General features: G+C 37.3%; 4 protein-coding genes across 8 annotated transcripts in view; 2 read left to right on the top strand and 2 right to left on the bottom strand.

Moving 5' to 3' along the window:
• Nucleotides 1-7813, bottom strand: part of ttc3 (tetratricopeptide repeat domain 3) — a 40489-nt gene extending 32676 nt beyond the window's left edge. For all 4 annotated transcript variants that reach the window (XM_066650331.1, XM_066650335.1, XM_066650332.1 and 1 more), the window contains exons 1-4: nucleotides 7708-7813; nucleotides 799-877; nucleotides 473-515; nucleotides 127-286 (exon numbers count right to left, since the gene is read on the bottom strand). In XM_066650331.1, coding sequence (XP_066506428.1) covers nucleotides 127-286; nucleotides 473-515; nucleotides 799-877; nucleotides 7708-7715 — 290 coding nt within the window. In that variant the 5' untranslated portion in view covers nucleotides 7716-7813. The remainder of the gene's footprint in view (nucleotides 1-126; nucleotides 287-472; nucleotides 516-798; nucleotides 878-7707) is intronic.
• Nucleotides 7814-8946: 1133 nt separating this feature from the next.
• Nucleotides 8947-12532, top strand: pigp (phosphatidylinositol glycan anchor biosynthesis, class P). The gene is made up of 4 exons (XM_066651050.1): nucleotides 8947-9107; nucleotides 9678-9750; nucleotides 9882-10000; nucleotides 11104-12532. The coding sequence occupies exons 1-4, from the start codon at nucleotides 9026-9028 to the stop codon at nucleotides 11235-11237; spliced, it is 408 nt and encodes a 135-aa protein (XP_066507147.1). The 5' UTR covers nucleotides 8947-9025; the 3' UTR covers nucleotides 11238-12532.
• Nucleotides 12123-17611, bottom strand: ripply3 (ripply transcriptional repressor 3). Its single transcript, XM_066651605.1, has 6 exons — nucleotides 17526-17611; nucleotides 17173-17249; nucleotides 17038-17104; nucleotides 16089-16274; nucleotides 15448-15595; nucleotides 12123-12254 (listed from the first exon to the last, which is right to left on the bottom strand). Exons 1-6 carry the CDS (start codon nucleotides 17609-17611, stop codon nucleotides 12123-12125), a joined length of 696 nt encoding a protein of 231 aa, XP_066507702.1.
• Nucleotides 17612-19497: 1886 nt separating this feature from the next.
• Nucleotides 19498-27012, top strand: part of hlcs (holocarboxylase synthetase (biotin-(proprionyl-CoA-carboxylase (ATP-hydrolysing)) ligase)) — a 38732-nt gene continuing 31217 nt past the window's right edge. The window contains exons 1-4 of one of the 2 annotated variants that reach the window (XM_066651506.1): nucleotides 19498-19776; nucleotides 23279-23419; nucleotides 24788-24950; nucleotides 25937-26388. In XM_066651506.1, coding sequence (XP_066507603.1) covers nucleotides 19582-19776; nucleotides 23279-23419; nucleotides 24788-24950; nucleotides 25937-26388 — 951 coding nt within the window. In that variant the 5' untranslated portion in view covers nucleotides 19498-19581. The remainder of the gene's footprint in view (nucleotides 19777-23278; nucleotides 23420-24787; nucleotides 24951-25936; nucleotides 26389-27012) is intronic. The other variant, XM_066651507.1, reaches the window with a different exon arrangement.

The raw sequence follows: 27012 nt of genomic DNA, 5'->3' as shown, positions 1-27012 counted from the left end.
TCAGTCTGTCTGTGTGTGTATGTGTGTTTGCACCTAGGTGCTAGAATTCATTTTGAGTGATTATATATTGTCGCTATCCTTGGACTGCTCGTCTTAGCATCGTGCAAAACCAGAAGCAAAACTTACTTGGCATCCAGGAAGCCCACCTCTACTGCCCAGGAAGTGGTGACATGATTTTCTTGCTGCCGGAAAAGAATGTGCCACCAGAAAGCAGAGATGTGCAGCATGTATCCAGTTTTCTGTCTTAATTCCAGGTTAATTTTACCCCAACGCTCATACAAAATATCTAAATAAGAAACAATGCAACACATTAAACCATCACAAGACACCTCAACTGTACGTAAACATCTGCATCGGGCGGCTTTATTTATACATTCTAGAGTATGGAATACAACTACATTAAACAGCAATCATATGTGGACAATATAGTAATTCACATATCAAATAGTACAGTATAAAACTTGACTCTTACCAGGTGGTTCCATGTGAATGTACGGAAAATGATTCTGATAAATCTAAAAGGCAAAAAAAAAAGGGATAGAAACAAGAAGAAAGTTTACACATAAGTAATAAACTCAAATTTGTGTTTTAAAAAGAAATATTCACAAAAAAAATCTATACCAAACCTAGACCTGTAACAAGTATTAAATTAGTCGAAGAAATATACTGTGTTTGAAGTTTTCTTATTTGGTTTTTACACTGAGACTATGAGGTGAATATTATTAAAACCTCAGTCACCCTATAATGATTTGATGTAAATTAGATTTTTCAGTACAAACTTTTGCCTCTTCAACTTACAATTTTGGTCTTGTGCCGGACCACATCTGGACCATCCTCAAGATCTGAGTCATCAGATTCTAACATCATGGGTAGGAAGCTAAAACACAAACCCAGAAAAAATTACAGTGTTGAGCAAATGTTAGAGACCATCCTTCATTCATTTTCATTGCCTGTTAAAATAATCAATAGTAAAGTTTTACATTTTTTTCTGAAAATATTCCTGAATATATTTAAAGTCCCTGGCCACACTTTCTAATCAATGTTGTAAAATAAAACAAAATTAAGAGTCTGGATTTGCTAAGAGGTTGAGTCATGGATCTGATGATGTAGTAATTTTAGTTTTCAGTTTAAAAGTACTCTAGTAAGCCGCAAAAAAAAAAGAGGTCAGAATGGTTATAACCCCATGCTGAGCACTGAGGGGACGTTATTCACCATCACAAATACACATGCATGTAATGACAAGCTGAGCTAACAGGGTCCTTTGTTATACTGAGTACACTCAAGCTCCCCAACATTACAGTGAACTCGCATCTAGACACCACATAAACAGTCCCAAACAAACCTGAACAGTGAAGGGGACAGAGCCATGCAGCTATAGCAGCTTCTGAGTCCCAGTTGGCACTCAGGAACTGCAAAGTCCATGGCTGACACTACAGTGTTTTTCTGCTTGGTTTGAATTTGTGACTATTAGAGTGATGTGGTCTGCTTGTTAAGTGGAGCTATTGCTTCCTTTCATTATCTTTTGTTCACTTGCACATTAAAATACTGGAGCTCAAAGCTCTGAGGGTAATTTACTGAAGATTTCTCCTTTTTACACTTAGCCCTTGTCCATATCAGACTCCCTAACCTCACACAGGTAGAACTCTGCTCTCCACCGACATGCAAAAAACTCAACACAGCAGAGTGATGTCACAGCAGGTGTGAGGCTGGGCTCTGGTTCACAGTATTTACAAACCAAAGCAGATTTATCCACTTGCAAAATGCATCATCAGACAATTTTGACAGTGCTTTTACACTGCACACAGCTTTTCAGAGAGAAACATGAGGCACCTTTCTTTAAAAAAATTGACAGGTTATTTAGACCTATCAGAACATGCAATCAGGAAGCCACACCCCAATTTCACCAGACGTCCCGACCTTCAACTAATAATAAGTAACTGGAATTCTTCCCCGGTTGTTATCATATCAGGTTCCCACCCCTTCCGCTCACTCCCCATCACCCAAACGGAAGTGAAAGTTTGATTTTTAATTTTTCTTTTTGAAAAAAATATATAAGTACACACATAACAACAGCACCCTATTCACCACACACAGATAACACAAGCACCCCACCCACTACCACCCCTTCCTACACACAAACATGCATTCATTAGATACTATCCCTACCATACAACCCCATCCATTACACAACTAACAGCAGTATCCACCATCCCTTCCTACACATGCACCTATGTATTCGTTGGATACCCTTAATTTTCACGTACCCTTTTTCAAAAGTGAAGAACAGATTGTATGATTTAGTTTTAAATCTTTTATTTTAATTTATTGTTTATTTTTAATTGATATGAGGTAAGAATGTATAGGATTTTAATAATATGAAAGTATTTGCAGTGCCAAAGTGGAAATTATGCATGAATGCTTTATGGAACCTTTAAAAAGAGAACGTCCAGATGAAAGGTTCATCTTTTATGATTTTGAGGCAAATCAGCAGACGGGTTAGCACAAAGCTAATTATATATGCTGCATTGATTTTAGAGGTAAGGTGTGGACTGCCGATGCATAGCTGCATTTTTCAAGAGGTTTCGCAGGAAAAATTACAAAGATTATACGTTCATAGTGCACAACGCTAGAGGATATGATTCATACCTTTTGTTGAATCATTTGGTAAAACAATGAATCACACCTAATATCATAGCACATGATGCTATGATATCATAGCAAGATGATGAGTATGAACAGAGATTGAATAGTCTCTCTTTTCTCCCTATGAGACTGAGCACTATTCCAAAGAATAAGGGATTCACAACAGACAAAAAAGTGCATTTTCCACATTTCTGGAATACCCAGGAAAATCAGAGCTATGTAGGACCTTATCCACAACCTGTGTTCTACAGTGAAGATACCAATACCCAATGAAAGAGATGAATTTAATTGGTACAGATGAGTCAGAAATCATTCTCAACACCATCCGTACAATGACTCGAATACATCTCTGATATAACTGCAACCAGATAAAAAGGTCAAACCAGTATGTGAAATTGTTTCTGAAACACTTTGACTTTCCTGAGCCCTTGAAACCACAAGACGCTCTTTTCGAAGGTCGAACAAATCCTTTGCATCACTATTATATACCTCAGCCTGGTGAAAACAATCGATTACTATGATTTCATTCTATCCGTACGTCAATAAGACAAAGAGGTACCCCATGGGTCATCCCACTATCATCTTTCATCAATTTTGAACTGTTGGAAAATTATTAGTGTCATTAGAGCAAAAGTTCTCCCCCCCTAGGGGGTTGTGGGCCCCTGATCTCCCTTATAGCGTAAAAAGCAAATTCTTGTTTCTATTGTGTCAAACGTGCAAAATTGTAACCACGTGGATGAGGAGAGGGCCCTGACGGGTAGTTGGTGTAGCGTTGAGATGATGAAGAACCTCAAGAAGAGCTATAAGGTGAAGGTGGCGTTTGAAATATAGCACTTCCCTAATCATTCAGATGAGTTGTTTGCAGATTACATCAAAATGTTTCTGAAGACAAAATAGGAGAGCTCAGGTTATCCCTCCTGGGTAGTTGGGGAGTCCAGTAAAAAAAAAAAAAAAAAACAGTTAATTCTCTTTTTCAGAATATAAGGAGAATGAAGGGGTCAAACTTGATGAATATTGCATAGTCGTTAATCCTGCCAAGAGATCTGTGGATAAATAGGCACTGAATTCTTTGTGGGGTAAGATGTGTCAGAGATCTGAGAGGTCAAACACTTCTCTGATCAAAGACCCTAGCAAGTTTTTACAATTCATGTTCTCGGATATGTATAATGTAAGTAATTTCACGTTTCTGAATCAGGAGGTGGAGATGGTGCAGTCTGAAGCCGGGTAATGCTAATAATTTTATAGGTATATTCACTACAACCTTTGCTAGTTTTGAATTGTACAATCTGATAGATCGACTGCAGCAAAGGTGTTTGTCTACGGATAATGACAGCGTCATTTTCAAATGTAAAGAAGCTGACTGGATGGAAAAATCTGCTGAGAGGAAACATTCTTTTAACAGGTTTCATTTTAATGCTGCTGTGTTAGTTGTGATTGTATGCATGGACCAAATCCTGTACTACATTGGTACATTTTCTCGTATTAACCGCTGTGAAATATGTCCACATTTTATTCCTTAGTGTCTTGTTAAACCGTTCACAGATTGATGCTTTTTGATCCCTACCCATAGCAAAGTGAACAATGTTGTACCTTTTCATTAAACCTTGAATGTTTGTTAAAAAATTCTTTCCCTCGGTCAGTTTGCAGTTTTTTAGGAACTCTACCTTCCTTTAGATTGGATTCAAAAGCTTTGGTGTATGGGGAGTGTTTGGGGAGATCATAGGTGGAAGGAAATGAAGCAAGGAATTTATCAAAGTTTCACTTCTATTGGGTGGTGGGGACTGAATGGAAGGGGTGGGAACAGGACGTGATGACGTGGGGGAGGAACTTCCAGTTATTTATTACTAGTCAAAAGGCGGGACTTCCAGTAAAATTAGTGCTTTTGATTGATCAAGGGGCAGGACTTCCTGTGCTTAAAAGGGGTAGGGCTTGATGCACATTCTGATTGGCCCAAATTAACTGTCAGAATATTTTAACAAAAGGTGCCTCATCTCTCTCTCTCTTTAGGCATAATAAAGGTATTCCGAGTCAAATATTTACAGATTCATATATATTAAATATATTTCATTTAATATAATTAATATTAATATACCAATTATTTTGTTGCAAGGGTCTGTTCCTGAAATTAATAAAAGTATATTTCAGTGTTTTGTCATATCTCCAAGAATACCCTTACTGCCAAAATACCCTGAAATATCATATTATTATTTTAGGGCCATATTGCCCACACCTATTTGATATATTCTACTCCTACTCGTCACCCTACCAGTTATCTTCTCACTGGATAGACACATTGTGTTGGTCAGATTAATTTGCATTAAGTTCAGCTACGCTTAAATATTGCCTGCACCTACTACCTACTGATGAGGAACTCAAAGATAATTCATTCAGTGCAACCCTGGGAATGACTTCTCTGCAGCCAGCGCCTGCAGTTGGTTTTACTCAGTGTGAGGCTTGTGTGAGTAGTGAAGTAGATGCTGGGTTTACACTGTGTGACCTTGTGGAAAAAGCAGAGTAGGGGCTAGTTTTACTGTGTGAGCCTAAAAACTAGTGCTGGTTTTAACCAGTGTGGGACAGGTGAGGCTCAGAATTACTGCCAGTTCAAGGGCAAGTTTGCTCAGACTTGAAGAGAGGGTGGAGAGAATTTCTGTAAAGCTGCTTTGCGACAACAACAGTTTTAAAATACAATATACAAATAAAATTTGATTGAATGATTCATTGATTGAGTTAATGTTAGCACTGTGACTGTTCTGGGTACAACTTACTTACACTTTACCCATTTTAATTCTAAATTGAGAGGAAAGCAGTACAGGTGAAATAGAACAGACATTTATTACACTTATGTGGGAAGATATATGTAGGAAATTATTTGTACATTTTCACTGTAGGCCCTGAATAGTCAGATTAATTTAATTAGCAAGAAAACTCCCAGGGGTTTTAATCCACAGAGAAAATTCACAGGTAAAATGTCAAATTTAATAAAAGTCAAAGTAAACTACCTTTGTAAAAAGTACTTTCCAAAAATCAAGTTTTAAAAAATGAATTAAATATACAGAGAAATGAAACTTCTAACAACCTGCAAGACCCAGCAGACAACATTTTTTTAGTAATCTGAGAACAATGGACAGACACCCTCAGAGACCAAACCTCAACCTGGTTGGATGTCTCTGTTATTATATGGAGTATGAGCAGCAGGGAACATAACCAACTTCTTAGACTGAACTTTGCATGTGTGGAAAAACTTTCATGTTAATATACTTGAAGAACTGAATGCATCCATCCTGAAAAGAATGTAAACTCTACTAAAGACAAAGGAAGGACACACTCAATGCTGACATTATAAAAGGTACTATATTATGGTTTATTGCCTTAAAGGAACACTAGGTAAAATTTGGTGTTTTTGCTCCTGGGCTCTAAAATTTTTACAGCACTCTCCTGAAATCAAGGGGAGGGGGAGGTTTCCTATCCTGCTCCAAAAGTTACATAGTGCAGTATCTGCAGTGCTGAGCTAAAAGTAACAAAGCAGAGGCCCTATTCTGCAATTATTATAAGTCAGTGGAGCATCACAATGATTTAAAATTATTATTTTTAGGTAAAAACACTACAAAGTGTTTCTTTAAAGAGATTAAAAGGTAATTGTCTGTTAAACAATATCTGCTTTTTCTTTAATATAAAGACCTTAATGGCCAGTAACATTAATAGACTTTATCTCTGATGTATAGCCTAGTACACTCTGAACTATCTCATACAATGTAGAAAAGTCTGAATCAGGCAGGTGTAAATTAAGCTTGGTTTGCAAAGTCATAAGTATTCATAAGTAGGTGGATAGATTGAATTTTAACTATTTAACCTAGAGTAACTGGTTGATCTGCTCAACTGACAACTTCAGTATAAGGTTAATTTGTTTTAAACTTCCTGAGGTCACACCCTCAGTGTTAGGGTTATGATAAAGAGACATTGTCATATCTCAGAGTGTCTAATGTAAAATCAGTAAACCAAAAAAACTAACTTCTTTAAAGACAAATTTGTACCAAAGACAAGTTTTAAGACAAGTTTTTGCAAACTTTTACCAAATTGTGATTTTTTTCAGACCAATATTGGGGTATTTTGTTTTATATATATATATATATACACACACATACATACATAAATGAAGGTCCAGACCCATGTTGCGACAAGATGTGGCTTTAAATATTGAATGATGAATGTAGAGTGTAATTCAGTTGTTGCTGATGTGTAATTTGTACAACAAGGCCTCTGGTTGATCTTAATTTTAAGATGTTATATATAAAGTAAATGTTCCCATTTAAAACTTATGACATTCTTGATAGTGTAGGTCAGCATTGAAAATGTAGGCCTTTGCACGTTTTCAATACCAGTTTTATTAGTGAACAGAGCAATATTTATTAGCAAAAAAAAATGCATTTCGTGAGTGAGAATGAAATTTAAAAATATTGCTCTTTCTCAGAAAAGAAGAAAAATTAAAATGGATCTTAAAAGGGATCCAGTTTCCTTACATCCGTAACAAAAAAAGAAATCTCTCTCACAATATCAAGTTTACGTTTAGCAGGCCTGTAGTTTACTGAGTAGCATCTGTAAATAATCTTAAGAGATATATCCACTTTTATTAGAAATAAGAACATCCGTTTTAAGCACCCAAATGTCTATGTTGTAAAATGTGTTATTCCTAAGGGACGTGAGAGAACTGAGAGCGTTAGCAGCTAGCCGCATAATAAACATCATGAGTGTAATTCAAACTCGATTTACAGTCAGCTCCGTAACGTCAAATAAACCTGTGGTCTGTTCTGTATAAATGTGCATTTTTCTAAACTTACTGCGGTCTTCATGTTTAACTTAAATTATCTGGCTAACTCACAAATCCCGCTTTTTTAGACAGACTTGTTCTCCTTGTGTCAGTGAGTCGGCCCGAGCTAGCTGCACTCACAAACCTACTCCGCTCAGTGACCAATAAGAAAATAAGTTTAAAAACTACCATTAACGGTTAATACAACAGTCAAGCCTCGTGTTTTCTCCTTATATAAAAAAATGAGACATGTTACAAACCTGTCCATAATTCAGGATCTTCAAAGTGGAGAGATATTTCCTGAAACATAGATCCACGCACACCTTTCTCTCTCTGTCATGTGTGAAAAGTGACTCAGTACTCGCTACAAACAGCTTACAGCGCCCTCTCCCGACAACGAGTCGACTCCAAGTATCCAATTCAGAATCCAAACGATTCTAGGAATCAATTCTAGGAATCAATTCTATACATAACAGTCATCTTCCGTTAATGCATAAACCCCTAACTCAGCTTTGTCATTATAATCTATTTAAAAGTGATTTCCAAAATAAAAATATATTAATGCAATAAAAGAGGTTAAGATGCCCTCCTAAACGTTTGCCTTCACTCCATACACACCTCCACCACTTCCCTGCAAGTTGTCAGGATTGGCTCCCCAGGTTTATGACATAAGAAGCTCTAGTTGTTTGAAACCGCACATTTGAGATTGAGATTTTTGGAACACTGCAGATCCAAAGCAGAAATGTCACTGACATTTCCTACCAATTGTTTTCTATTGGTTTTCTAAGTACATAGGTTGCTAGGTTTAATGAATTGTGATTTAATAAAGCAAAATTATTATAAAAGATGTGTACATAGAATTCTGATTCAAAATAAGCATACATTAAAGTTGATATCTTCTGGATTGAACGCACCTTTGCTGTTCACACCCATGAATTCAAATAACACGGTGGAATCGGGTATGATTTTTGCATTCGACTCAGAGTGCCTGAATTCCTGGAAAAGAGGAATCGATTCTTTTTGGGATAGAGTCCCAGTCCGTTAGTTTCAGAGACAAAGGAAACGACACTAGAGTCTGGTTTGAATTATTAAAAAAAGATGGTACTCTCGAAAGCTATTTTTTGTCTCTTGTGTACTTTCGATTCTCGAAATAGACATGTGCTGTCTGTGTTGTAATTTTCTTTTTTCATTTTGTGTGTGTGTGTCGGTATTGTGTCACTTCGTGGAGACCACAATCTGTTAGCACTGATAAACGTAAAACGAGGACGTCTCCTCCATGTGGTCCCACAACGTAAATAATTATATTTCAGGGTCAATACTTGTTTTAAGGTTACGGTGAAGTAATGAATAAGGTTAGGGTTGGGTTGAGGCAAGTAGCTAATACTTATGGATAAGTTAAAATGTGTGTTTCCAAAAGGAATAGATTTCGATTTAATTGCCCCACAGTAAATGAAAGCATTTGTGTAGGTGGCGGTGTTTTGCTCCAGGCCTGTAGTGGGCAGTAAACTCCAGATCGAGTGGAATCCGGAGAAGACCTGGAAGCGGTTTATTTTTTAAAGCTGGTGTTTGGCTGGTGTCATGGTTGAAAACTCTCCGTCTCCTCTTCCTGAAAGAGCAATTTATGGGTTTGTGCTTTTCCTGGGCTCGCAGTTTGCCTTTTGTAAGTTTCACCTGCTTCAGTTAAAGGGAGATCTCACAGAGTTTACATATTGTCAGCATAAATTAGTCGCTATGATGTAAACATATTTATTCACAGAGGGTTGATATGAAAGGCTTAGTTGTTGAGAAATGTACTGTCTAAGATTTCCTTACAGTGAGCTTGATAGGAACCAGGGGCTGCGATGTGTGTGATACCATTGTATTGAACAATTACTATCCAAAATAAAAGTCAAACTACTCATTTGACTTATGTTATAGTCATTTTAAATGTGATAAAACAATGCTAAATTTGAAAAGAATTGCATTGGAACACCTGTCATTTAGATAGCCATTTTAGGCAAATGTCTTAAAATGATTATCATAAAAATATTTACAAATTTTACATCAAGCCACTCTGTATGGACTTTATGGTTTCTGTCATAATTGAACCATACATGAATTTAGGAAGCATCAGAAATGCCATTTTAAAAATACAAACAATCTGGTAAAATTTTTGCCAAAAACAGGGACAATTTTACTACAAATTAATTACATAACACATGATTTTCATTCATGCCTCTCCATCCTCCAGTGCTTTATTTAGTATGGGCCTATGTTCCTGAGTCCTGGCTTCACTCTGTTGGACTGACGTACTGGCCTCAGAAGTATGTGGATCATGTTTTTGATTTCTTGTATTTGTAAGAGTGGGAGTTGGAAGGTGAATGAAAGTGGAAAATAAATGTTAAACAATTACCCTGAGCATGAGTAGAGAACGATAACAGACTGTTGTCTACAGGTACTGGGCTCTTGCCTTGCCGATCTACCTATTGGTTGCTTTAACAACATGTCTTGTGATTTTGTTTGGGGTCAATATGATAAACACATCTCCACTGTGTTCTGTGGACAACATCACAGGTATGAGAATATTTTTTCTGCACAATTACAGTGGTCCTAGTTGAAGGATTGTTTGAACCAGCCACCCAGGGTGTGGACCATAAAAGTGAATGAGCGCCAAAGTTTGCGTTAATGTACAATTTTAATTTTGTGACTGGATAGTCATAAATACATCAGGTTTTTATAATATGAAAAGATGCAAGTGAAACTTGCATTCATAAGAAATAAATGAAGGCCTGTCTTTTCTTTTTTACTCTCCCATAGGGCACATCATTTCAATCTGCATCTTTACTAGATGTCAGTGCAGCTAATTGTGGTGACTGTGGCTGATAGCTTTCCAATTCATGTAGTAATTCAAGATTTTTATTTGTCACATATAATTTGTAACAGGTACAAATATACAATGAAATGAGAAGTGACTGTTCCTTAGACTATGCAAGTATTTGTTACAATTACAATTTACCATTAACGTATAAATGCTACCAATTATAAAACTAATATTAAAAAAATAAATAAAATAAGAGAAATATGGCATAACATAGCTACATTCACAGAAGGTCCAGAAACATACAGTATGCCTTAAAGTCTTGTTAATGATGATATAATTACACATCCCTTATACTTACAGCAGCAGTGAATATGAATGAATTGTCTGCACTGCACTTTAATTAGCCCAATCTTACTTTTCCTGAAAATAAGTACTACCAAGAATCCTCTTCTGAAAATCTTAACAATTGATCACTGTTTTTTTTTTTTTTTTAATTGAGGCTGGGGGGACTAAAATGTGGCCTCTACAGGTTGTTTGTTACCGTTAAATATGTTAAATTCATCATAAATCACAAATTAGCACACAATAGATGTTAACTTTTTCAAGTAAACTGTGTCGCTTATTTTAAGTAACCTACTTGAAGTCTATCTTGACCCAAACTCTTGATTAGTCATGAATGCCCATTTAATGCTGTAATTCGATATATGTTGTATCTCTCAGATTGTTAGATACTGCAGGGGCACCTAGATGTATTACTTGCTAGGGTTAGGGTTAGGGTTAGTGAATGTGAAACTGTTGCACTTTCCTCATTCTTAATGAAAAAAAATTTATTTGTATATTTTGATTCATCATTTAGATCACTTTGCCAAGGGTCAGAGTCAGGATCCTGATCATGCTGGAGCCATTCCCAGACTACGGGATGTGTCCATCAGTGAGGTCAACCATCGCTTCTACCTTTCCCAGTATGAACTCAAGGACCTCAGGGACTGAAAATTACCCAGGATTTCTGATCTTCACTGATCCATACAGAAGACTAGCATTCTGGACCAGTTGTCATCAGTCGGGGCTTTTTTTCCCCCTTTCCCCCAAAGTTTGCTGAGGTTTTAGATGTACCTTTTCCATCACTCACACATGACAGCAGAGACATTTGACTTCAAGATGAACCCTTGCTGAAGTAAGGAATGAGTCTCAGTTTTAGGAAAAATAAAAAACTATATGTACATCATCAGTATCCATTTTAAAACACTCTCCATTTTTGTTGATTTTTTTTTTGTTTATTGCATTTTAATACAGCAGCTGTCCATGACACAAGTATGGACACTATTAGTTGGAATAAAATATTTTATCATTGAAATTTAATGTGTTTTACTACTCCTGTAAAGTTACTATTCTATGAGATACAGGTTTTTAATTGAATAATGACAATAAATAAATATTAACCAGCAGGATTCAAGAGTATACGAGTGAGGTGCAGTTCTTATGAACATTAATCAAAATAAGCAGGCATCGGTGCAGTGGTGTGTACTTATGTGTGTGACACAGGACTTAATTCTCACTGCTGGTGTTTAGCAGTGTATTGTTTTTGTATGGGTTTGGGGTAGAAGCTGTTCATTGGATAAATGCTGCACTAAGGTCTTGGAGGATTAAAAGAGCACTGTTTAAGCAGCCCAGCCAATGACAGACAGACAGATTAAATGAGTCCATGAAATGAAAAAGTGACATGCTCCTGTCTTTGAAGAACAAGAAAAAATTAATATTAAAGTACCCAAATATTTGTTGGAAGGCATGTATGAAGGGCAGTAAGGTCGGGTAGAAGGTAACAAAGGTTAAACAGTGGCCAGCCACTCGACACCGGTCTTGTTTGTTTATGATGGGTTATCTGCAGACGACGGCCTGACCCTTCACCTGTCTGCAGGAGGCTGAGGGACAGAGGGACAGCACAGACAGGGCAGGACGGAGTGGACAGGTGAGGCCAGGTGAGAGGTGAGCAGACTGATTGAGGAGCTTCTGTGAAGTCCAGATGGCCAGATAGTGAAGTGACCATTTCACTTCTAGTCTAATGAGTCCAGAAGATGAAACACTAACCCCAACCTCCATCCACTATGGAGCACCTATTAACCCCTTCGGGATACGCATGGGACAGTTGGCAATTACGTCAGTCATAGGTATTGCAGAATTTTATCGTAATTCACTGGCAAATTGCATAATAATAAAGCAAATAAAACAACATCTACCAAAATAAACAGCCTGAATTATATCCATTTTTCCATGTTATTTTTGAACTTGTTTTCTAAAAATGTATTTTTAAAAGTTTCTTTTTGTACCTTTCCTTGTATTCACAGTACAGCGTTTCAGAAAATTTGAAAAGCTGTACATAGTTTGATGTTCTTCAGTTAAGTCTGTTTGTAACACATTAATAATGCTTATTAGTTGAAATTATAAATGGATTAAATGATTACTAGATCTATCACACGAAACTGTGTAAATCAGCTTTTTTACCTGGATGAAGTTTTCAACACTGCAGTGAGTGGGTCCCTTTTGAGGCTCATGTTATTGCCATCCCTACAATTAGTATTATTTAAGAACACTGTCTCTGCACTTGGGAATATGTGCAATTTCTTGGTGTCATCCTTACGTAAACGTTCTACTTATATTGTATTCAACTGTAACATATGTTATATTTTAATCTTTTTTCTATTGAAGTCGCTATGTATGAACAGCATTGGTATTGTCATTCAATTTTGTTGCAATCTGCAATAACAACAGTGGTATCTATCTATTTTTATTTATTTAACGTTACACCTATATAGTGCCTTTCTAGAAACCCAAGGACGCTTTACAGTCAACACTCAACATTCAATCCACACACTCTATCTATCTGATTGAGATATTTGACCATAACATCCTATTTGATTGTGTGAAGTATCTGGTTGGTGTCCAGGGAACTTCCTTACAGAGGAGTACTTTTTCAGTGAAGCATGGCAATCACTTGTGGAGTACCTCAAGGGCCAGTCCTGAGTCCTGTTTTGTTTTCCTTATTTGTGCTTTTTCTATGGAAGCTAAACGCTGCCTCTCCATGTTTAGTTTTGACCTGAGGCAGGACTAACTGACTAGTTCCTAAAGATCTGAGAGCTCTGCTCGGCTCAAATCTCTGTAGCAGATCTGATAAATACACTGGTCCTACCCCGACATTTATAGACCAGTAATAACACCAAGTCTATTCTGTAGCAGACTGGTATCCAGTGTAAGGATCTGAGGATGGGGTGATGTAATCTCTTCTGTTGCTCCGAGTGAGAACTCTGAGTCTTCAGGACATTAAAGGTACAGTTCATGATTTCACGATAATGTTTATTTCTCTCTGTCTGTCTGCTCATGGCAGAGACATCTGGTGTATTTTTGAAGAGAACTCCAAACATTGAAAAACATGAAAATAAAGTAGGGTATTGCTCATGACTGCTCCATCGGTGGGTAATACAGACTTATTTTTGCTGTTTCGTACTGTTTAAAGAGATGTCTACAATTGTGGCAACGCTCTCTTTGGTTGTTTAGATTCTGGCAGTAAGTGTCTTTAAAGGTGGATTTCCACCTTAAGAAATTTCACACATGTGAATGTCTATTCACACACTTACAGACAGTGGGGCTTCGTTAACACATTAGACTGATTTCCAACATGAAAACAGACAGGAGAGCTTGCAAATGGTGAGGAAACACCAGAATTTTATAAAGTTTCTGTGGTTATTCAAACAGTGAAAAAAGCTTTCTAGTTAAACTTCATTCACATACAAACAACAGTTGGGTTTTTTCCCCTTAAACACACCATTCCACTTTAAAAGATGCTTAGCTTTTGAATGTAAACAACCAGAAAGAACTGTGATTGCCCACATTCATAGATGTTTACCTTAAGCATTGGCTGTCCAGGAATTTTCTATGTACTAAAATTGTAATGGATGTTTTAGGCTTATTACCTGTTAATGTACATGGTTTTGCCAGGAATCTGGTTTTATTTTTATTTTTTTTCACTATGCACTAAACACCTTGACTGCTGCACTAGACTGTCGTTTCTGCAGTTCATCCAAAATGTGGCTGCTAGGTTAACAGGGACAAAGAGAACTGAGTATAAATTGATTTTAAGTTATCACTGGTTATCCTTAAAGCTCTGAACATTGTGTCTCTGAGGTATATTTCAGAACTTTGGCACATATTCGGCAACCTAAGCCTTAAGATCTTGCAATCAGTTCCTACTCCGCATTCTAGAATTAAATCTAAAGGTCACAGAGCTTCTTCTGTTGGCGTGGAACTGTTTTCCTGCTTTTATCATGCTGTCATCCACAACTGATGTATTTATGTCTAATTTGAAATATAACTATTTTACCAAACTTTACCCAACTCTTAAAATGCTTTGAAGTTTTAAATATTGTTTTATACTAGCCTAACTTTAATTTATAACTATTATATTTCTAACTATACATCACTTTGTTTGGCTCCTGTAATCTTGCAAATGTGATTAAAAATAGTTTAATTGACTTCAGGGCACAGCACAGTGGTGGAACAGGTAGTGTTACACTCACACACTTTTAGTTTCCACCCACATTCCAAAAACACATAGTGGGTGGGTGGACTGACTGTGCAGAAGTGTCCACAGGTATGGGTGTGTGATTGTATTTGTGCCCAGTGATTCCAGGTAGGCTCCCAGTTGCATAAAATGAATGAATGACTGAAATGTTTTTCAAACTACAAATGAGCATGTTTCTTCTGTTGCTCGCAATAATGATCCATGTCACCAGCTCATTATTAAGTTCTTTCATTTAGTATGGTGACAGTTTATTTATGAAGACAGTATTTCCATTGCAAGCACAACACAAAACGGAGAGTATTACTTTTATGTATTTATTTATGATATTTATATGACACGGCACAATACTTTAACATACTTTAAGCACAATAAATGAAAAATACATTTTCGATTTCAATTCTTAAATGTACATCAGTATAGAATTTGCTCTACACATTTCCATCTGCCTAGAGTTGTGCTTGTGGGAGAGCAGCATGTCACGGTGAGTCCGGCTCGGGTTAAAGGTGTGTTTACACTCTGCTTATGTAAACAGGATCAGACCTGCATGGTCCTTTAGGAGCTGTTTTTGCGCTGCCGTGTTTCCTGCTCCAGTCTCAGGTTATGATCTTCCTTCTCATTTCACTATACCTGCTTCCGGAGACATGCTAGCATGATCGCTTTCTTTTCACAAGCTTGTTTCCAAAATAGCCGCTTCTTCTTCAGTGGGAATGCAGCATGTTGGATCACCATCACCACAACCCAATAATGGTCAGGAGTCAGAGTAACAGGCTGGAACCTAGTCGCATAATAATAAACCAGACAAGCTAAATCTGGTGTGATGAATCAACAGCAGCCAAAAACTGCCCAAACTCAGTGGTTCTCTATTCTCTAGGTTCTCTATATGTCAGCCTTTCCTTGGAGTTAGGTGACGCTAAATCCTTTAATTTCTGCAAGTTTTTTCAGGGGCCAAACAGAAGAATACCTCTCCATACTTTTAGTAGATGCAATTGCACTGCAATTCTATATAGTCATTATTTAAATATAGATGTGGGCTACTTTATAAACTAATGGTTAGGGGTAAAGGAAAAAACAAAATGTGCAGAAAACCATACATACATCTTCCTGCACGTTTCAATATAGTGAATGCACTGTATTGAGTGCATCCATTCAACTATACGACAAGAACATCAGTGTTTCACGATGTCCATTATCCTGATATTACTGGATTGTAATAAATGTTCCTTGTCAAAATAGACCTTTAGTCTCTGTGCTGGACAGTCATCCATCACCTGGTCCTTTTTACTGGGAGCTGATATTCTACCTCCATCTCCTCATTATTCTCCTTCTCCTCCTCCTCATCTGAGCTGGAGTCATCATTGTAGAAGTGCAGGGTGGCCTGAACAGGGAAGCTGGCCAGGACTTTCTTTCCCAGATGTGACAGATACTGCTGGGTTTTCGATTTGGGCAGGAACAGCCTGTATGGTGCAATTATAGTCATTATACATTTTTATTCTTTCCTTTCACAGATATATAGGTGACATCAGTCCAAACTAGTAGGTACATCGATAGGTTATTGGCATAGGGAAGAATAATTTATAAAGATAATGATGACTAAATAGTCTCCAAATTTTTGTCCAGATTTCATACAATTCATGAAAGTAACATATTCAGAAAACATAACAAGACAGGTGGGGATAGAAATGCTAGTGTCATTCCTTGTTGATGTAGTTCTTCGGTTAATGTTTAATAAAATCAGGAGGAGGACAGCCATCTGTCTCAAAACCTCATGCAGTCAGGTAGACACACAAGGAATCTTTGTAAAATCTATATACTTATACAATATATGTCCAAAGATTTGTAGAACCAGACCCAGATTGTGAATGTACAAATGCGTAAAATTAAAAGGGGGAAGCTCTGGAGCAGCTACACATGAGCTTAAAGTCACCATGCTCTATGCCATGTAGAGTCTAGCGGGTACAAAGCCCTCTGACTTTTCTTTGTAGTGATGTAGCACAATTTGTTATTTTGGGAGGAGGAGTGGCATTTGTAGACCAAAACTAATCATCAAATATCAATACATGACCTCAATAAAGCTTACCAGCGCATTCTATTCCTATACTAAGTTAGTATATATAGTATAAATAGTTTCACATTAAATTAGCAGATATCACCCAGAACAGACAAAGGCTTTTACGTAGTAACTAGGCTTATTTTATAAGTAATAAATATATCACTCACCTCACTGGGTGATGGAAACCTTCCATGTCTTTTGACGCTTGTCTCCTAGATCTAGCAACTGTTGTAGCTTTCTAAAAATATAAAAGATAAACAAATCTTCAGCAGTTATATGGCAAGATTATTGAATGAGATGACATGGTAGAAGAAATCTTACCGTTTTATGATGTATTTCTCCTCCATTTAGAGTCCATGGTCTCCATATCATTGGATATCTGGTACAAAGAAAAAAGAAGTGCTTGATGTAGAGTAGTGTGTAGCATCACAATCTGTACAAAAACAACTGTGGCAGCTCAGGCGAGTACACATTTTATAGCTATAAGATTTCTTTGGAAAGTCTCCATACACAACTTTGGCAAATATGATTAGAATTGTATATCACTCTGGATAAGAGAGATAGCCTTCCCAATTCCATAAACACAGCTAAAAACATTACACAAAACCAGGTAGAAAACTCAAATTAGTCAGTGATGGAGTTATTATGATCTTACCCAGCCAGCTGGCCTACAGGATCTTGTGTGTTTGCATGTGGTGCATGTCCAGGTGAGATGACTCCGTCCACACAGTGAGGGAGCATCTTCTCCCTCAAGTCCAAAGCTCAAACTGAGAGAGAGGAGAAGAGAAGAACTCCACCTCCTTTTTAAACCCTACCTCCTCTCCTTCAGACCGTCACTGCACCATCACATCATCAGATAAAGATCAAAACCTTCTCATGTGTTACAACACAAATCTAAAATTCCTCTTCAAGCATGCAATTAATCCCCATCTCTCTCTCTCTCTCTCATCTCATATATATATATATATATAAATATATAATATATATATATATATATATTTATAAATATATATATTAATATATATTTATAAATATATTTATATTTAATATATATAATATATATATAAAATATATAATTTAAATGTTTTCTAATAAAATTAGATTTAACTCATGAAGGATACAATTGGAAATTTTCATCCTCCCAAAGGGAATATTTACAATGTTTTCACAGATTAATTTTATTCATTCATTCATTCATTCATTCATTCATTATCTGTAACCCTTATCCAGTTCAGGGTCGCGGTGGGTCCAGAGCCTACCTGGAAACATTGGCGCAAGGCAGGAATACACCCTGGAGGGGGCAGATTAATTTTATTGTATTTCGTAAATATATACAAATGTATACATACAAAGGGCAATTTACCCATTTTAGTTTGAGGCCTTTCTTATTGTATTACTTGATTAGACTTGATTGCTGGCTGAAACAGGCACAATAAGCCAGGTTCACAAGCATCTGGCTGAATTAGGAAAAACTTTTAATTGCGTATGTATGAGGTTTAAGATACAATTTTAAAATATAATAGTTTTCACACACCCCTGTTAAAATGGTTGTTAAGATATTAAATAGTTTCAGGTTAAGGCTAAAGCTTTGCAATACTTTGAGTTGAATGTATTCATTGCTTTATGTCCAGGAGAACAAAATCTGACCCTAACATGGCATGATGGCCTATATAGACCTACTCTCACTTGAGGTCTGCTGGCATTCCCTGTTACGGTTGTCTCTCAGGAGCAATATCAACATTTCTGCCATTATCTATACCAAACTGAATAAAAACAAGCTACATAAACACACAAGCACTTCATAAATACAATGGTTTCCACTATTTTATGTGATTGTCCACCTTGCTGTGTTTTTATTGTCTTTTTCAGTAACAGATTGGACCGTAAAAGGGTGGAATTTCTCACTTACAATAGTCCATTAGTGTGTGAGTAAAACCAGGTTAGAACGTGAAATCAAAGTTTGTTAATAATAGGTATATATATTATATTATATTATATTATATTATATTATATTATATTAAAATTTTTATTTGTCCCTTAAATACAGTACACAGCTACAGTGTATTGCAAACAAAAGCTTAAGGGGTGAATTTATTTAATTTATCACGGAAAGAATTTGGACTACTGTAGTTTTTTAGGGGGAGCAAATTAGGATGCACCTAAAGGAATAATAATTAAAATCATCAAATGTACTTAAAATGTTTAATTGTTATGTTAAAATGTAAAAGTTTGTGGCTTAACAGATATCTAGTAAGTAATGCAATAATTTAAAATAGTAAGATAAAATAATAAATGAAAGCAAATATCGTAACGCGCAGGCGCTCTGATGTAATGAACAGGAAAAGGCTGGGCTTTGTCTGCAAACAGCGGAAGTGTTGTAGCCTATGGTTTAATCCTAAATTGCTCTTTATCTCCCTTCGTAGTGCACTATATAGGTTTGAAATTGAAGATTAAACAGTCGAATAATGCATTGTACTACACGTTATGTAGAAATATAATTATAATTCAGCTCCTTTAGTGCACTATTTGGGTACTGGACCAATTTATGTGGTTCAGTAGTGCACTCCGTAGGGAGGAGAGAATTATTTGAGACGGAGCTTGTGAGAGTTGTGGTGGGAGTGTAAACGTTATGGTGATATTGTAATGGGGATGGTGTGAGCAGGGGTCGGCGGGAGTCTCTGCTCCAGTTCAGCGCTGTTCCCGATGTTGTGATGATGCTGATAACGTTGTGCTACGTGTATCTGTGGCTCCGCTTTCAGAAGTTTTACACGGCGGTGGTCCGTGGTGCGCTCACGCGGCTGAGTGTCCGCCACAGCGGAGTGACTTTCAGCGCACTCCGCGAGCACAGCAGCACTGCAGCCTTCATCACCCGTGGGAACAAGGCCTTATACATCACTGAGCCGCAGGTCAATCTTCTCTGTAGTCCTGTCCTCATTTTATAGTCCTGTAATTCTGTAGTCCGGTCATCATTCTGTTGTCCTGTCATCATTCTATAGTCTGGTCATCATTCTGTAGTCTGGTCATCATTCTATAGTCCTGTAATCATTCTGCAGTCCTGTCATTCTATAGTCCTATCATTCTGTAGTCCTGTCATCATTCTGTAGTCCTGTCATCATTCTATAGTCCGGTCATCATTCTATAGTCCTGTAATCATTCTGTAGTCCTGTCCTCATTCTATAGTCCTGTAATTCTGTAGTCCTGTCATCATTCTATAGTCCTGTAATCATTCTGCAGTCCTGTCATTCTATAGTCCTATCATTCTGTAGTCCTGTCATCATTCTGTAGTCCTGTCATCATTCTATAGTCCTGTCCTCATTCTATAGTCCTGTAATTCTGTAGTCCTGTCATCATTCTATAGTCTGGTCATCATTCTGTAGTCCGTTCATAATTCTATAGTCTGGTCATCATTCTATAGTCCTGTAATCATTCTGCAGTCCTGTCATTCTATAGTCCTATCATTCTGTAGTCCTGTCATCATTCTATAGTCCTGTCATCATTCTGTAGTCCGTTCATCATTCTGTAGTCCGTTCATCATTCTGCAGTCCTGTCATCATTCTGTAGTCCGTTCATCATTCTGTAGTCCGTTCATCATTCTGTAGTCCGGTCATCATTCTATAGTCTGGTCATCATTCTATAGTCCTGTAATCATTCTGCAGTCCTGTCATTCTATAGTCCTATCATTCTGTAGTCCTGTCATCATTCTGTAGTCCTGTCATCATTCTGTAGTCCTGTCATCATTCTATAGTCCTGTCATCATTCTATAGTCCTGTAATCATTCTGCAGTCCTGTCATTCTATAGTCCTATCATTCTGTAGTCCTGTCATCATTCTATAGTCCTGTCATCATTCTGTAGTCCGTTCATCATTCTATAGTCCTGTAATCATTCTGCAGTCCTGTCATTCTATAGTCCTATCATTCTGTAGTCCTGTCATCATTCTGTAGTCCTGTCATCATTCTATAGTCCGGTCATCATTCTATAGTCCTGTAATCATTCTGTAGTCCTGTCCTCATTCTATAGTCCTGTAATTCTGTAGTCCTGTCATCATTCTATAGTCTGGTCATCATTCTGTAGTCCGTTCATAATTCTATAGTCTGGTCATCATTCTATAGTCCTGTAATCATTCTGCAGTCCTGTCATTCTATAGTCCTATCATTCTGTAGTCCTGTCATCATTCTATAGTCCTGTCATCATTCTGTAGTCCGTTCATCATTCTGTAGTCCGTTCATCATTCTGCAGTCCTGTCATCATTCTGTAGTCCGTTCATCATTCTGTAGTCCGTTCATCATTCTGTAGTCCGGTCATCATTCTATAGTCTGGTCATCATTCTATAGTCCTGTAATCATTCTGCAGTCCTGTCATTCTATAGTCCTATCATTCTGTAGTCCTGTCATCATTCTGTAGTCCTGTCATCATTCTGTAGTCCTGTCATCATTCTATAGTCCTGTCATCATTCTATAGTCCTGTAATCATTCTGCAGTCCTGTCATTCTATAGTCCTATCATTCTGTAGTCCTGTCATCATTCTATAGTCCTGTCATCATTCTGTAGTCCGTTCATCATTCTGTAGTCCGTTCATCATTCTGCAGTCCTGTCATCATTCTGTAGTCCGTTCATCATTCTGTAGTCCGTTCATCATTCTGTAGTCCGGTCATCATTCTATAGTCTGGTCATCATTCTATAGTCCTGTAATCATTCTGCAGTCCTGTCATTCTATAGTCCTATCATTCTGTAGTCCTGTCATCATTCTGTAGTCCTGTCATCATTCTGTAGTCCGTTCATCATTCTGTAGTCCGGTCATCATTCTATAGTCTGGTCATCATTCTATAGTCCTGTAATCATTCTGCAGTCCTGTCATTCTATAGTCCTATCATTCTGTAGTCCTGTCATCATTCTATAGTCCTGTCATCATTCTGCAGTCCTGTCATCATTCTGTAGTCCGGTCATCATTCTATAGTCCTGTCATCATTCTATAGTCTGGTCATCATTCTATAGTCCTGTAATCATTCTGCAGTCCTGTCATTCTATAGTCCTATCATTCTATAGTCCTGTCATCATTCTGCAGTCCGGTCATCATTCTATAGTCTGGTCATCATTCTATAGTCCTGTAATCATTCTGCAGTCCTGTCATTCTATAGTCCTATCATTCTGTAGTCCTGTCATCATTCTATAGTCCTGTCATCATTCTGCAGTCCTGTCATCATTCTGTAGTCCTGTCATCATTCTATAGTCCGGTCATCATTCTATAGTCCTGTCATCATTCTGCAGTCCTGTCATCATTCTGTAGTCCGGTCATCATTCTATAGTCTGGTCATCATTCTGCAGTCCTGTAATCATTCTGCAGTCCTGTCATTCTATAGTCCTATCATTCTGTAGTCCTGTCATCATTCTATAGTCCTGTCATTCTATAGCCCTGTCTTTCTATAGTCCTGTAATCATTCGTTAGTCCTGTAATCATTCTGTAGTCCTGTCTTTCTGTAGTCCTGTAATCATTTTGTAGTCCTGTCGTTCTGTTGCCCTGTGCTCATTCAATAGCCCTGTTCTCATTCTGCAGTCCTGGCGTCAATCTGTAGTGTGGTCCTCGCTCTGTAGTCCTGTCCTCTTTATGTAGTCCTTTTCTTATTCTGTAACCCTGTTGTCATACAGAAATTCTGTCATTATTCTAGGGTGTGATCCTTATTCTATAATAAGTTTTATGTTCCATAGCTTTGTTTTGACATGCTGTAGTTCTGTCCTCATTTTTCAGTCCATTTCTTATTCTGTAATACTTTTTGTAATTTCCGAAGCCCTATCATCATTCTGTAGTGTGGTCCTAATTCTGTAGTCCTGTGTTGTTATTCGGTAGTCCTGTCTTTAATCCATAGACTTGTGTTGTTTCTCTGTAGTCCTGGGGTATCTATTCGGCATTCCTGCCCTCATTCTGTTGTCCTGTGTTGTAATTATGTTGTCCTGTCCTTATTTGCACCCATCTGAACTAAACCAGAGCAAATAAGCTACTCTTCTAGCAAAGAGACTCTGTTCACACTGGCAGCACAAATTCAGTTAATCCATTACTCACTACAAACTTCATTAGGCCTTGTTATTATTATAGCACCCAATCTAGATCAGGAAAAACAAACATATTTTCTGAACACACACAATTTGATTACTTGAAAATTAACAATATCAATAACAAAGGCTCTTCTGAAGATCAGAACTGAAAAAGAAATGAGAATTGTCTGCTGTGTGAATAAGGCCTTAGTAAATGAATGAATTATATCCCAATGTTGTTAACTAATGCTGAGAATGAGACATATATATAAATTTATTAATTTATTAATATCAGCTGCATCAGTAATACACAAGATCTAACATAATCAGTTGTATGTGGGCTTCTCTTTAACTGCATGTTTGTTTTGTTGTTATACCCAGGCCTGTGATGACCTCAGCAAGTGGACGTTGTTGTTGGGGTCCTCTCTGATTAGTGGGCCAAGAGTTGAGAATATTGCCTTTATTATAGAGGCTACAGCAAGACAGAAAGTGGACCAGTCACCTCAAAGATTGAATAAGAAAGTAGGCTATGCAATATGGATGCTGTTTAATATCACCACAGCTTAAAAAGACACACAATTAAATATTTTTAATTGTCAGTCAACTACTTTGTGCATTAATGTATGCTTAATTAATTTTTAAATAATAATACAAATGCCACCTGCAGAAAGTTGTGACACTTTCTAAAAGTGCTAACTGAAATGTTTAATTTGTTAATTTACTTAAAAGATTTTTTACCAGACGATAAGACAAAGAAAAGAATTTGAGTGCTTCCAAACTTTTGGAGTGCTTGAGTGCTTTTTGGGAATTGAAGACTATTTGTTATTTGTTAGACTTATTGTTGTAGTTTTCCAAGTTGAATTCTTGCCCATTCTTGCTGAAGACAAGACGTGAGCTGCTCAACAGTCAATGTTATTTGATCTTTTCCCTCATGATGCCCATATATTTTCAATAGGAGTCAGATCTGGGCTCCAAGCAGGTCAGTCAAGCACATGCACTCTATGTCATAGAAGTCATGCAGTTGTAACTCGTGCCAAATGCTGCCTGATGGACATTGTCCCTCTGAAATAGACGTTTTCAGTTTTATGTTTTAGTGCATTTTTACAAAATGTCTCAACTTTTTTGGAAATGTTATTTTTTAACCTACAGTGAAGAGAGGGTGTAACAATCTCATTTAATTATTGAAAATTGTAACATTTAAAGCAGCCAGATTGTCTTTTTGTTTAGCATATTTGTGAAAACTAGGCATCTGCATGCATTATGCTATGCATAGCTTATGCTATGAACTCTCAAATAATTGATCTGTTTATTTAATTTTGCTTATACATTGAATTGTGATTTTATTTTTTTTTTAAATTGCAATTTTCTGTCATAAGATTTAAAGTAGCGTCATTGTCACACAGCTCCAGGTTTCTGGGGTTGTGGCTTCAAACCCCGCCTCGGGTCACTGTCTGTGGTGTGTTTACCCCCGTGTCTGCGCAAATTGCTCAGGTTTTCTCCCACAATGCACAACCAAATGTGGGTAGGTGGGCTGGCTGTTCAAAAGTTTCCATAGGTGTGAGTGAGTGATGCCTTATGATACACTGTCACCCTGTGGTACACTGGCATTACTTCTAGTGTGTGATTCTGCCTCGCACCCTGTTTCTGTGTAGGCTTTGGACCCACTGCGACAATGAACAGGATAAAGTGGTCAGAGAAAACGAATGAATGAATGAATGAACAAACAAGTGAACCTTCTGTTTGACCATGAACTAAGTCATATATTGTAATTAATAATGGCTATGTTTATTATGAAATAAAAACAAGTAAGTATATATCTAACTAGGTGCTGAAAAACTACCACTGAACATATTTTCCTAATTAATATCTGTTTATTTGTGCTCTGTGTAGATATTAAAGTGGTCAGACTATTGCCTTCCTCTGGCCTGCAGTCCTGGTCAGCCATACAGGGCAGTGGCAGAAGCCAGTCTGGACAACTTCAGCACTCTAGGAGTTGCTTTTCTGGAAGACAGACTTCAGATGGAAAATGGCCTCATACCTGAAAAAATAGTTTGTATGTTCAGTTATGTTTTGCAGAAAATTATATAGAGATGGGTTCTAAATTAAAGACAAATTAACATACATTTATATTACTAATATGTTGGGTCTCCATGAACCTGCTGTGTTGAGCCACTCCTGTAAAAGATACTCCTAATATTTTTGTTGATGTGAAGATAGTGGTAGAGAACAATGTGTTACATCTGCTTTAAATCTCTTATAAGTGTCTAATTTGGTTGTGATCTGGTGGACGTTAAACCTTTAGCATTTTCCAAACACTTCATGCCCTGTGGCTTGAAGTCAACAGACAAGCATCAAGATAGAAAAAACTGAACTGTCAGAATAACATTGTACTGATTTGTGGTGATCTGTCCCTCTAAAGTACACCAAAGTGTAACGGGCATTTAACTAGTGTTTCTTTTCATTTGTCACGCAATTGCAGATGTAAATATTTGCTGCGGTCTACACCAGCAATATATATTATATGGCCAAAACTCTGTGGACATCTGTTTATCTCTTCTATTTGTTTGTCCCATTTTCTAGTAACAGCTTGTACTCTGCTAATAAGATATACCAAAAATCATCTTTACACTAGGGTTTGGAATATTTCAGTTAGAACTGACTTAAACTTTAGAGTCTTTTTAATGTTGAATGATCACAAATGTTAATCTCAAAAGAATCTGAGAGAACACAGTTCTACTGTTCTATTTGACTCTGGGCATGGGGAACTTGAAGCAGCTACTTCAGAGTATCCCGTTTAATTTAGTGCTTTTCTATGGAGATTATACAAGCCGTGCACAACTGAACAGCTGTGTTCACCACATGCAGACCTTGAAATAGCTGAATTCACTTTTTATAAATAGTGAGCGCAGACATTTGAATATTTATTGTAGTCTGGAAACATGGCTTTCCTTGAACATATCCTTTCATCCTTTTTTCGGTATTTTAATTGTTTCTAGGTATTTAACACATTTCTCTTATGTTCCATATTGTCTTGTACAGCTGTGTTACTCAGGGAATCTGCACTAAAAGAACTATATGAAAAGCACCGGGTGATTGTGGACAAGAAGCTTCAGCCTCTGCCTGCCAGCGTACCAAAAGAGATATTTCTGTCTGCTGCCTCTCCGTGTAATCTGGAGCCTGTGGATGTGCTGCAAGTACGCAGGAAGAGCAGCTTGCGTCTGTCATCAGTGCGCCGTGACTCTAACGCCTCCAGTGTAGGCAGTGACCGTAAGCCTTTAGGCGACCAGCAGGTGGAGTCAGAGCACACAGCAGAGCACCATCACATGGAGGGTCACCACTTACACCTGTCCAGCTGCCATGAGTGCCTGGAGTTAGAGAACAGCACCATCTTGTCAGTCAAATACGCCTCAGTGGAGAACATCCCTGACCTGCCAGATGACTATGAGTGCACAGGCCTTGACAATGAGGAGGAAGAGGCCAAGAGCTTGTCTGTAAGGCTACTTATTGTTTGTTTTAGTTCCCTGAAGTTTTCTTTTTGTTATTTTTCCCTGAAGTCTACATGTGATCCTTGTGTGCCCTGTCTTTTAGAATATCTCTTAAATAGGCTGTGTTATTGTGTATTTAAATCAAAGTTAAAACTGAATTAAAACTGCTGCATGAAACAATTAATAGTAAACTTAATATACAGCATGTAGCACACATATAGCAACTTGATCATTCACAGGATCCAAATATATTATATATTATATAATATATATTGAAACCTTCTTCTTTACTACATAAATATAATTTTTAAATATTTAAGGATGTTTATTTTCTTTAAAGCAGTATTGTTTCTGTAGGTTGCACCCTTCCAAATGATACAGACAAATGAAAGGGACTAAAAAGTCTGTATTGTAATATCCCTGAGGATTTGAAACCACCAAGCAGATCTGAATTAAAATGTTCTGAAAAGTCTCTATACTGTTTATTAATGATGCAGTACAAGAGCGGCCAATGACATCCATGGTCATTTGCATATTTCATCTTACAGGCACAATAGGTAAAATAGCCTGTTATAATTATGTGGGTTCATTAACGATCCCTTTCATTGAATTATGGCTGTTTTGGGGACA

The sequence above is a fragment of the Hoplias malabaricus genome, chromosome 18, assembly GCF_029633855.1.
Source record: "Hoplias malabaricus isolate fHopMal1 chromosome 18, fHopMal1.hap1, whole genome shotgun sequence".
NCBI classification, from domain to species: Eukaryota; Metazoa; Chordata; class Actinopteri; order Characiformes; family Erythrinidae; genus Hoplias; species Hoplias malabaricus.
This window is presented reverse-complemented; position numbering and strand designations above follow the sequence as displayed.